The sequence below is a fragment of the Petromyzon marinus genome, chromosome 25, assembly GCF_048934315.1.
Source record: "Petromyzon marinus isolate PM22_M1 ecotype Great Lakes invasive population chromosome 25, UKy_Petmar_22M1.pri1.0, whole genome shotgun sequence".
Classification (NCBI taxonomy): Eukaryota; Metazoa; Chordata; class Hyperoartia; order Petromyzontiformes; family Petromyzontidae; genus Petromyzon; species Petromyzon marinus.
Genome location: NC_133691.1, coordinates 1441305 through 1454166, shown reverse-complemented (window position 1 = coordinate 1454166; position 12862 = coordinate 1441305). Strand labels below are relative to the sequence as shown.

Below are 12862 nucleotides of genomic sequence, written 5' to 3'. Positions count from 1 at the left end.
GCTATGTAGAGACTCTACAATGTAGGGACTCTGCTATGTAGAGACTCTGCTATGTAGAGACTCTACGGTGTAGGGAATCTGCTATGTAGAGACTCTACAATGTAGGGACTCTGCTATGTAGATACTTTGCTATGTAGAGACTCTGCAATGTAGGGACTCTGCTATGTAGAGACTCTGCAATGTAGAGACTCTGCTATGTAGAGACTCTGCTATGTAGAGACTCTGCTATGTAGGGACTCTGCTATGTAGGGACTTAATGCTCCACCACAGGACATGACAACGGTGTTCCAATATTGACCGAATTTGTGTCTTGTACAGGAGTAGTCGCAGTAATTATTGTTTGGAGTTAAAGAATGCTCTGGCAGGAGAACAAAACCACGCTTTTCGGATTCCTCCTTCGCCAGATAAGTCGTGTAGGCATTCCTTGACAGGTGGGATGAGATTGTTGTCAAATCCGTAAATGATTATAAAAAAGCCATTGCATCATAACAGCAACTGTTGTTATGATGCAATTGTTTTGGCATAAGGCACAAAGAGTAAGTGGTCTTTGCACGTGTTTTGTTTGTTGTTTCACACTTTAAAATATTGTGCCAAGGAGATGAATGGTTTTACTATGGATACAAATATCATTAAATTTCGATTTAAAGCTTTCGTGACTGCAATGATTCATCTTCTTTGGTTCTTTCGGTAAAGTCACGTAGAATGAGAATAAAATAATAAATTGATAAAATAAAATAACACAATAATATTCTCACGACGTTTCGGCAACAACACAAGCAGCCTTCATCAGGTGAAGGGAGCGAGACTGTCTGGTAGGACAGCGCTGGAGTGAGAGAGCCACGTTCAGATCACGGCTTTTAAGCTGTGTGAGAGGAACAAAGAGCCCTCTTTGTTCCTCTCACACAGCTTAAAAGCCGTGATCTGAACGTGGAACAAAGAGCCCTCTTTGTTCCTCTCACACAGCTTAAAAGCCGTGATCTGAACGTGGCTCTCTCACTCCAGCGCTGTCCTACCAGACAGTCTCGCTCCCTTCACCTGATGAAGGCCGCTTGTGTTGTGGCCGAAACGTCGTGAGAATATTATTGTGTTATTTTAGTTTATCAATTTATTATTTTATTCTCATTCTACGTGACTTTACCGAAAGAACCAAAGAAGACAAATATCATTGTTAAATATGATGGAAAGAAATTGGAACTTTCAGCTGCTGTGATACCGTAATTGCTTTGTTGAAAGTAACCAGGTTTTTGTCACCAAATCAAGAACTGTGTTGAAGTCAATAGTGATTAAACCATTAAAAACTAAACTATGTTTTACTTTACCAGGTAACGCCCACTGAGCTATATAGCTCTTTTTCATAAGTGACCTGTCCACAAATGATAGCTCACTGAAATCGCTTTTCATGTGGAAATTTACAGCAGCCAAATGTTGATTCTAAATGTGGAGAGAAAAACCGGAGGGACCCGGATAAAAATCCATGCGACCACGTTGGAGAACATTTAGACTCCAAATATACAGCAGGTGTCAAGGTCGCCATAGAAGCCATGACCTCCCGTATAGCAGACGGCCGAGTTAACGCCATGATTGGTGGCGGAGTATCTGCGCCTTGGGCAGTGAATTGTCGATTGCTCTCAGCTTGTGATATGAATAAGTGTGGTGCGTGCAGTGCAGTCAGCTGAAACAGGGAGTCGTTTGTGACTTCTAGGACGACTACAACAAATTCCCACTGATTCAAATGCCGTTTCGGTCTCTGCAAAGGGCAGCCGTATACTGTTTAGTGTTATATTTGTAGCATCGTGCCTGCAAATTGCATCTCACGATCACCGAGGAACCACGGACAAGCTGGACGGCAGCCAGGCATATCTCTTTATATTAAGATTTTTTTTCAGCCAATTCATGAGCGTTTCAAACGTGCAGTAGGAAACTTGAGTACTCAGAGGCAGCCCACGCGAGCGAGGAGGCACCGCGCTCTCCCATCGAGAAGGGATGGATGATATTAGTCGCCCTCTGCTGTAGCGCCGTCTCATGGCGAGCCAGGACATGACCCCTCGATACCCACAGCAAGGAAGTTCCGCAACATTTGTGCGATCCACACAACCCTCGCTGCCTCCACAGTGCTGGGTTATCGGCGTGCGTCACCACCGCCACCCGCCCAGTATTTAATATAAATTTCCCTTTCCCAGGATCAGATCGATGGCATGCACTTTACCTGGGTGATGTCCACGATTCCTGCCAATTACGTTCTGAGAATCAAAACGAGATTCCTCGTGAGATCATAACAATTTCTACCCCCTACTGGCAGACTAATGCAGGACGGTGCTGAATCACCTTGTGTCGCACAGGGATGGCTGCGGCTGGGGGGTTCCCTTCCAAGCGTGAGGAAGATATTGAGAATATACCCTTTCAGATGTCGAGGCATTCAAAGCATCATGTCAACGCAAAGGTAGGAATAGTAAAATTATGCTGGGGATCAGCAGTCTTGTGGCACTGTGGGGTGATCGGGCTGCGTGGAGCCTAGAACGCTATTCAGGCAGGAAGACAGGGATCGTGATGTCAGTGGAATTGCCGTTGAGACGTATGGGCTGATGCCTGCGTAATGCTGTTAATGCCGATCCTGGTGTATACTGACCGGCTGATACCGGGGTCCACCACCGGGGACTTACCACACGTTCACTGCTAAGGAAGGTCAGCAAGCCTGATAAGAGCACGCGGTTGGTAGGCATTATGGCCGATGGGTGAGACTGGTTATGGATCGACAGGCAAAGGAGGGAACGTGCCCAAAACGACAAGCAGCACGGAGACAGAGCAATGAGTTCAGCTTACACAGTAAGAGGGATGGTGATCGCATCGGGAGGCCTTCATCCAGCAGTGCATTAATCAACGTTGATGATGTTCATATATAATGTAATTGCTTGATCATGATTGCCAAGTATGTGCCAATGGCACTTTGGAGATCAATTCCCGAGGCAAGGGGCCACGCATCACGGTGACTTTCTCTCCGAAAGAAAAGCAACTCGTGAGGATGCGAAATAAACCTTGAAGAGGCGCCACAGAAGTACAGCCGACAGAAGCGTCACCAATACTCAACGGGACTCTCTCGTCAGAAGCTGCTCCATTCGGGTTGCGAGCAAAATCTCGCAGCACCCGGAGCGAAACTTCGGACATCGTGCCGAGGAAACGCGCCGGAAAACCTGGAGCCACCCCGGAGAGCGACGTGGCTCAACCGCGAAAACCTTCAAGCGCGGGGCAGCGTGGGGCAGCGTGGGGCAGTGTGGGCAGCGCGGGGCAGCGTGGGGCAGTGTGGGCAGCGTGGGGCAGCGTGGGGCAAGGCGGGCAGTGTGGGCAGCGTGGGCAGTGTGGGGCAGCGTGGGGCAGCGTGGGGCAGTGTGGGCAGCGTGGGCAGTGTGGGCAGTGTGGGCAGTGTGGGCAGCGTGGGGCAGCGTGGGGCAGCGTGGGGCAGCGTGGGGCAGTGTGGGCAGCGCGGGCAGGGTGGGCAGTGTGGGCAGTGTGGGCAGCATAGGGCAGCGTGGGGCAGCGTGGGGCAGTGTGGGCAGCGTGGGGCAGCGTGGGGCAGCCCGGGCAGTGTGGGCAGCGTGGGCAGGGCGGGCAGCGTGGGGGAGGTTGGCAGAACAGACGCCACCCTGGTGAACCACATGTCCACGGTGTTCGGCGTCAAGGGCCCGCCGGCAGTCTCAGCATCGTCCGCAAGTGTGAAACCCCACGCAGTAGCAAGGCCGCATGATGGCTCTATGCCACTCTGTATAGAGCCTCGGTGTATGCAGAGCCATCATCTGAAATTCCCTGCCAACTGTGCTGCTGACTCCCCCTGCCCCCTTTTTAAGCCCAGGACTACGCATGCCCTCCCTCGTCTCTTCTGCCAGGGGCGGATTGCCTCATCCTAAAAAAAATAGTGATGCATAAAAAACATTATATCCACCTCCTCTCTCCCGTGCTACACTATCTCGAGATGCAGCTACATTGAGATGCTTTATAAATGCACTTTGTAATCGTAGTGCTGAGCGAGATGAGGCTTAACCAAAACGACAATTGAATGAGCATGTTACGTCGGTCATGATCGAGTGGGTTGAGATTGTCGGCTCGTTCTACAAGAGGACCTCGCTCGCGCTGACTGAGTTCTACCCCACTAGGATACATTTGGAAGTTTTTTTCCCTAACTTTATCTGCCCACATTTGCATGTATTTAAACTACATACACTTAAAATGTCAGTACCAGAAAACACTCCATTCTGTGTCTGTGCATTAACAAATTTACAGTACTGTGCGTTGTTTTGTCTCTCAATCTATGGCTTTCCACACCAACATTTGATCAAGCAGCATATGTCTAAGTACGCAAACCGCGCAGGTCAAAACCAGCCCAGAGTTGACTTGCTTAAACAAACGCTGCTTTTACACATTGCTCTCAACATCCAGTAGACTGATAGGCAAAAATATAAATAGTTTAACATTTATGCGGGAAGATCAAATGGAGTTCTGCTTATATTTGCCATTACCCATAATGCTCCATAGCAACGCAAATTAGTTAGTGTATTCAAAAGTGAGCGGTTGCAGCTCGCTGATGTGAAGGTGACGCGCGAGTGAGTACTCTTTGGCAACTACAGTACTTCTGTTTCCATATTTACAAGGAGACATGGTGGTCGTGTTATGTCAGTGCTGTTAGGTGCTGATGTCAAGCGAAATTCCAAACTGTATAAAATATGGACATGCAGAAGTTAATAAAATATAAAAAGAGACGGTACTTTTTCCTGTCGATGGGGTTTACCCATCAATCACAGACTTGAGTACTCTGTCAAACCACGGCCTCCCAATACCTACTGAGGTATTGGTAAGTATGGTCAAACAACGCCCATGACTGCATGGGCGTTGTTTGACCATACTTCACCCTGCTGGTCAGTGCAAGTTTGTGAAGGCTTAGAGGGCTTAGAACCAGTTTAGATATCGATCACTGATGATGTTAGTCGTGGCCGACTGAATCGAATTCAGGTTGTCGGGTTCGTAGCACTCTGCCCTTATAATTGCGCTACCACTCCCCTCGCAGAAGTGATTCGAGTTCTAAATCCAGTGGGACGTGAGTCCTGCCCTGAGTTTAACAACAACAACAACAAAGAGGTTGTAGTGCGGTTGTCGGGTGGCACAAACGTAGCCTGAGCCGTGACTCCACACCACCTGCCTGGCACCACCACGGGCGGGCAGCAGGAATCCTCCCCCTCCCCTCCTCCGACTCTGCCGAGATGCGTGACGCAGCAGTGCGCAGCGGGGCTGCAAGCCCCTTGCGTCTCATTCATCATCGCCATCGATGGTGGTGGGGGGGATTGACCACCGTGCCCCCCCCTTCTCCCATTGAGGGGGGGGGGGGGGGCAACGCGCGGGTCCAAGAGCTGCGGCGAGCCGCCCCGGAGCGGCACAAGGCGGGCGGCTCCCAGCGGGGCTCCGTGCGCTCGCCACCGCGCTCCGCTTCAATGAGACGCCAACTGCGCGCGCGGTGCGACAGCCTCGGTCGTGTTCTTCGTGCCAAAGGGGTTTAATGAAAACCGCCGAAGGCTTTCACCCGAGTCTTTTTTTCACCTTTTCCCACGCGCCAAATCAACCGTTGGGCCGTTGCCTCTTCTTCGAATAAAAAGCGAGACGTCAACGAGAAGTGACACCAAGTCAGGAGGCGATTTGTGAGTCGGTGCCCTCGCTCCTCCGGAACAGCGCAGGGCAGCGTGGGGGCAGCGTGGGGGCAGCGCGGGGCAGCATGGGGGAGGTCGGCAGAATCGACGCCACCCTGGTGAACCACATGGCCAAGGTGTTCGACGCCAACGCTTATCGGCGTCAAGGGCCGGCCGACGGTCTCGGCATCGTCCGCAAGCTGCCAGTCCTCGCCCGCAAAAGCTCCATCGACAGCGTGAGCTCCGTGGACATGAAGTTGGACATGCTCACGCTGAAGGTCGACGCTTTGCTCGAAATGCAGCAGAAGGTCTTCGAGAAGTTGGACGAGATGTCTCAGGAGATCACGGACCTCGGCAAGGACGTGGAGGCGATCAAGGTGAACCAGGAGGAGGTGGTCAGGGGCGGTGCGAGCCAAGCCAGGCACAAGAACATCGACGCGGAAAGCCAGCGGAGGATCCAGGAGCTGTACACGGAGATGAGCGGCATGATGACCTCCATGAAGCAGAGCAGCGAGAAGCAGGGCCGCAAGATCGAGGGACTCGAGAGGATGATGTCCGGCCTGCAGGGGGTCATCTCCTTTCTCGGAGAGACGTTCAAGAACTCGCGCCTCGTGGAGTTCGTTCTGAAGGGCCGCGCGCCGTCTCGGCGTGGGAGCGTGGCGGAAGGGGGGGAAGACGAAGACGGGATATCGAATTCCAGAGCCAAGCAAGATGTCAAGGTAGATGATGTGAGTGTGGGTATAGGCAGAGGCACCAAAACCAAACTCTATGGGTGGCGCTTCTCCCTCTACATATTCATTTTCCCGCATGGAAGTTTCTCTTTTGAGTACAGAGCAAAGGATAGAATTAACATTGATGCGTAGATGAATATACGGAATCCCCCCCTCTCACAAATAACACGTAACTCACGCTGCATTTGTTCTCTAAAAATATTTTTTTAAGTGGGCGCTCGCGTGTCGCCGCGCGCTAATTCGACGTCGCATTTTAATTACGCTCTCGTTCTCACGAAGCCTTACGTAACAACGGGCTCCTTCGCCCGGCGGCATTAAACTTACGGCGAGTGGCTATATGACCTATAAAGAGATATACTTCCCAAAGAAGCTCCATCAGACGTTCCAGCTCGGTGTTGTGTAACAGCTCCCAAAGCACAACATTGTAACATATGCCATCCATCCATCAACATTCCTCGCTCGTGTTATGACACGCTATGCCGAGAAGGGCGGCCATGGACAGAGACGTTGGCGCGGTGGGGGCCACAGAGGGGCACACAATCGCAAAGCCGTGGGCAAGGACAATTTGGTTCCCACAAGGACACTCTGGTCCGTTGTTGGTGGAGATGCGCTCCACTCCGTGCTGTGTGCTACAGGGCGTGAGTGGGACACTGCCACGTGCTAGCTTCCTGTCCATTCTCGACGTTTTCTGGAAGATGGAAAAGTGAAGAAAAAAAGTAGCATTGTGTTACCAAAAAAAATAGGAATAAATATAATACAAAATATCGGCAAAATGTTAGTTTTTTGTAAATAAGTAATGCCATGTCAGACAAAATTATGCCTTTAAAATGTAATTTATTTCGGAACAGGTGGAGCGTTAACAAAGTGGTGATATCTTCTTTGGTTCTTTCGGTAAAGTCACGTAGAATGAGAATAAAATAATAAATTGATAAAATAAAATAACACAATAATATTCTCACGACGTTTCGGCCACAACACAAGCGGCCTTCATCAGTCTCGTCCCTTCACCTGATGAAGGCCGCTTGTGTTGTGGCCGAAACGTCGTGAGAATATTATTGTGTCATTTTATTTTATCAATTTATTATTTTATTCTCATTCTACGCGACTTTACCGAAAGAACCAAAGAAGATGAATCCTTGCAGTCACGAAAGCTTTAAATCGAAATTTAAAGTGGTGATAGTGCACTGCGCTATGAACCAAGCGGTTTGATTCCCGGCCACGGCTAACATCAGTGGCAAGAAAGATCATAACCAGTTCTGGGCTTCCCACCATCAAAACCCACGCTGACCTGCATGATGAAGAAGTTTGGTCATACAACGGCCACAGCTGACATGGCATTGAGAGGCCTTACTCCAGCAGTGGATGATGGACAAATGGTTGTAAAACAGTTCTTTATTTTTTGACCATTGGTCATGAACGTTTAACACAATAACCTCCTTATGGCCGTGAGGGCTGCAGTGTGATATCTGAATGTACCAGCAAAAAGACCGTACTCATCATTTTCTTCCTATCTTGAGATACCTGATATTGAAAGTCGACATGTACTGTTATATGCAGTATATATTCTGATCATAGAAATCCACACCAGTATTGGAATTAATCAGATAAAGACACAACTTTTCTTCTGTACTTTTATTATGTATTTTTACTTTCATGATAACAAGAAGAAACCCCATTCAGACCAAAAATATATTTTTCAATTAATCTTCAGTTGTACCTTTCGCTGTTTTAAATTTCAGATTTTTCATTGTGTTACAATGTTTTCTTAGATTCTGTATCTATAAACTTGCACCATTTTTGTTCTACCTCCTTCTGCCCACCACGTGGTCCCTCAGCAGGAGCCTACAACTTGTTTGCTATGGATGGGTGTCCCTCCATCCGAGCACTATCCAATCTATTTATGTACATTGGCTGGTGCTTGGATGGGTGGCCACCATGCATAACACGGGTGCTATAATAATATAATAATAACACGGGTGCTATAGGCTGCTGCGACTCCTCCTGCTGTGGAGCTACTTTGTGGGAAGCAGAAGGCAGAGTAACAAAACCCACTGTTGTACTACTCTCCCACGTCTATGCTCCCCCGCTTTCGCACACAACCGTACTGACCGGCGTAGCGAAGCATGATCGTATAACCCCCACTACCCACGCGGCGTTAGAAGGGACTCGTCCAGCAGTGAATTGGCAAAAGGGCTGTTGCATGTGCGCACTACAATAGGTATAAATAAGTCCCCGTTGTAGTTGGTCGCTGATGCTAAATGGCACTCAGCTGTCGGTGAAACTCTCAACGGTGACTGCTTGGGTACTGACGTAACACGAAACTGTCGACAGACTTGGCCGAGAAGCTCGTGGCTTCTTACGTGTCGTTACGATGCTCCCAATACTTTGTCAGGGGTGATGATGTGGTGTTGGGGCGGGGGTTCCACTGGCTGACCTTGAGCCTCAAGATGGGAGCATGCCACGGTGCAGTGATAGTCTAGTGGTCTGCATTGTTGACACTGAGCCAGCACATTTCCTGGGTACAAGGATTTAAATCCCCACTGCTGCCCAGTAATGTTGGAGGGCATTTCCAAAGTGCGTGCTGCCTCATGCAATGTAATCTTAGCAAGGCTGGTGGTTTATTGTGGCAAATCCATTGCTCAAATACCGGACATTAAAGTTATGCAGCTGTCGATGGATCATAAAAAAATCTAATATCATAATTGAAGGTTGTCCTGGAAAAATGAAACTTGATAACTCACCAAATGTGTTTTTGATCTGGAGACCGGGAGATCGATGATCGATGTTCGGTCACGGCATTGATGGCATTCGTCGTGGTTTCTCTCTTAACAGAGCGGGCCACGTGAAGGCTGCCATATTCTACTCCAAAAAAATATAAAAATGAGAATGTAATTAAAAAAAAAAACTATAATAGTGTGCGACTGTGGTCATCCAGAACAGACCATACAACATATCACGACGCAATGTCCCATCCACAAATACGAAGGATACATCACAGCGGTACACTCCGCTACTTCTGACGCGGTTATCTGGCTTGACCATCTGAATGTGAAATTGTAGTTGTTGCACTGCATCTACATCAGCCGCCGTATGAAAGAAGAAGACCCACTAAATATAATTGTCCAAAGAGCAGGATCTTGTTGGGGGTAGGCAGATTAAGTGGACAACAAAAGTGAATCATAATGTTCATTGTGTGGCCATCTGTGGCTAGATGAGCAAAAGTGGATTGTAAATTGTTCCAATGAAGTAAGCATGGGTCATCTTAAGAAAGAATATGCAATATTTAGTTTCATATAATGTCGTTATTCGTGCACATCGCATCTCAAAATCGCTGAAGAACCGCAGATAAGATGGAAGGCAGTCAAGTGGTGAGCTGGTGCTTCAAACAATTGCACAAGGTATGGTGTCCTCCATATAGTCAAGTATTTTCAGGCAATTAATGATTGATTAATTATACATAATAGATTAATGGGTGATATATAATTGAGGAAACCCCTCAATTATGATGAAATTTGGCATTGCTTGCAGAAGAGGCTGCACACCTCCGTTGGATCTCACCTGGATGTAAAGCCATGAGCAGACATGAGCAGTCACGGCTGTACATTATAAACCAGGGAATCCACCTAGGAGGGCCACACAACTGTGGCAGTGCTGTAAATACATTCATAATATATTTTTTTTTGGGGGGGGGGGGGTTAGAGACGTGTTGTGAAACCCGCCACCACCCCGACAGCCAATGAGTAAGGGTTGTCACATAAACAGAACATTTCTAGATTTGAAGCTTTCGTGACTGCAAGGATCCATACTCTTTGGTTCTATTCGGTAAAGTCACGTAGGTAAAAAATAAAACAACAAAAATCACGACGTTTCGGCCACAACACAAGCGGCCTTCATCAGGTGAAGGGACCAGACTTTCTCGAAGATTGCGCTGGAGTGAAACAGAGCCAAGCTCAGACCACGGCCTTTAAGCTGTGTGAGAGGGATTAAGGTGCCTTGACAAAGGAATTAGCATAAAAAATTAGCATTTAATTGGCGGACTTAGCATGATGAAAGGTGTAGAGAGGGTGAACATGCGGGTGCACATGCACCCGCATGTGCTGCAAAAGTTTGGGGTACCACTACTTGAAAAAAAAAATTGGCAGACTTAAACATTTTTCAAGTAGTGGTACCCCAAACTTTCAAGTAGTGGTACCCCAAACTTTCGCAGCACATGCAGGTGCATATGTGCATATGCACCCGCATGTTCACCCTCTCTACACCTTTCATCATGCTAAGTCCGCCAATTAAATGCTACATTTGTTATGCTAATTCCTTTGTCAAGGCACCTTAATCCCTCTCACACAGCTTAAAGGCCGTGGTCTGAGCTTGGCTCTGTTTCACTCCAGCGCAGTCTTCGAGACAGTCTGGTCCCTTCACCTGATGAAGGCCGCTTGTGTTGTGGCCGAAACGTCGTGATTTTTGTTGTTTTATTTCTTACCTACGTGACTTTACCGAATAGAACCAAAGAGTATAAACAGAACATGCCAATTCGTTACTAGTCCAGCACACCGGTGTGTTGAGATTGAAATCTGCAACATTTACAAATCGAGTACGACGTTTCGCCAGTAATTACAGCTAGCATCATTAAACGGACAACCAGAGTTGTGGAGAAATCCTCCTGCTTCGGTCTTAATTAGAGGGATATATGTAAAGTCGTCACTTGTGAGCCAACAGCCAATACATGCCACGAGCGTTATACCATTGCTGTATTTAAACAAGTGCAACATCTATTCATTATTCCCCATTTATTTTTTTGTCTGCGCTCGACCATACAGTACTGTACAGTACTTTGAATGGAACACGTCCGAGAAGAGATGGAGTGATTAAATCGGTTTGTGTGCAGGTGGTAGCTGGATCGTTACATCTCAGAATCATGAGAGGCGGCCGGCAGCTTATGGAGGATTTCATCTAGCGATGGATTGCCAAGACTTATGAAGATTTTTGTTATCCTTAAGTAAACCACAAGACTCCCAGACTTGCCTATGGGATGGGCTGCACACAGCAAGAAAAATAGAATTGCCCGTCTTTGTTTTAAGGGCCACCGGCATGCGCCTGTCCGTTGAGGGCCTGTCATGGGATGCGTTTGCCTGATACACTTTGATGCACTTGGACAGAAAATAGCCTGGCATCTGCCTCATCTCATCAGCCCTGTCAGTGGATAATGGGCCGTTTGGAATCACTGTTGTTGTGCGCTTTCTTTTTTGGCCATGGCATTCAATGGCCGCTCTCAAATTTTGCCACGACGGTTTGCTTTCAACTCATGCAATAACGACGTTTATTTAACACGTAGGCTTTCGCTGATGTAGAAAAGCATTGACATGTTCTGTTCACGCGACAACTTAACTAATTAGCTGGTGGGTGTATGACACATTTACATTTACACGATCTAACCCAAACAACTTTATCATGAAAATGTTGATGGTTAGGATCGATTGTTTGTTTTCTTTATGAATGGCTCTGCGTGAGCATAAGCGGCTCGTGGTTGGAAATAGGTTGCGAGTTCAAAGCCTTGTTGGTGATTGACTCATCGTCTTTCCAGGGTCGATAAGTAGTCAACAGTGGTTGTCCTACAGAGAGTCTCGTCCCTGCTATAGGAAGGTCTAATTAAATTAAATTTCCACCACTGGATCAGGGATGTAAATGGAGATAGGTACCGCCTCACTGCTAAGCAGGCAATTACGTTAACAATAATAATTATTAAAGCACGTTACCCGAGAAAGCCTGCACCAGGCCTCAGGGATCTATTTATATTTTCAAGAGGTGTCCTATTCTTTGACATTTGTTCAATTAATCGTGCTTTCAGTTCACGTGTCAGGGTTGACAGGCTCTAAGGGCAGTGTTTGTTATACAATCCTTTGGGTAGACCCATTGTGGTGTGAAATTCCATAATAATGAGTGACATAAGAGCGGGCAGCCCAGAGCTCCGTGTATCCACGAGCCCATCCAGGGAGTTTCCGGACCAAAGATGGAGTGTCCACCCAATTTAGCAGGCTCCGCACTGAGGTTTCCACTTGGCAAATGGACCGCAGAGGCCACTCCATAAAGTGTTATAGCGAGGATCCTCCCGGATGCAATTAAACACAATAGCGCAGTAGGGCTGCTGCTGTTTTCCATCACTGGTGACCACCGTGCACTCCGTCAGCTGTCAAGGGGCAGATGGGGCTGTGACACATGGGGCTCTGTGTCGTCAGCCAACTTTGACTGCCACTTCCTTCCCACAGTAAAGTCGGTGCCCATTTGTACCTCATCATGCGGTAATAATAATGATGATGATTTGTTTTTGATTTCACGAACTTTACGCCGGGCCGCCGCAGAGCGTTTTACATGTGATACGTGCTCGCTTCAAACATTGTAAAGGGCACCCCCAGTGGCAGGTTACTCAGCACCTGGCCTGCAATGGGGCATTAGTCTGCCAGTAGGTGGGGT

At 47.9% G+C, this 12862-nt stretch overlaps 1 protein-coding gene across 9 annotated transcripts in view; it reads left to right on the top strand.

Annotated features, from left to right (window-relative positions):
* MYLK3 (myosin light chain kinase 3) overlaps positions 1 to 12862 on the top strand; it is a 72890-nt gene that overhangs the window by 35744 nt on the left and 24284 nt on the right. For 2 of the 9 annotated variants that reach the window (XM_032960759.2, XM_032960756.2), the window contains exon 1: positions 5374 to 6385. The exons of 4 other annotated variants lie outside the window; for them this stretch is intronic. In XM_032960759.2, coding sequence (XP_032816650.2) covers positions 5753 to 6385 — 633 coding nt within the window. In that variant the 5' untranslated portion in view covers positions 5374 to 5752. Of the gene's footprint in view, positions 1 to 2229; positions 2441 to 5373; positions 6395 to 12862 lie in introns of those variants that run through there. 3 more of the 9 variants (XM_032960758.2, XM_032960754.2, XM_032960762.2) reach the window with 2 other exon arrangements.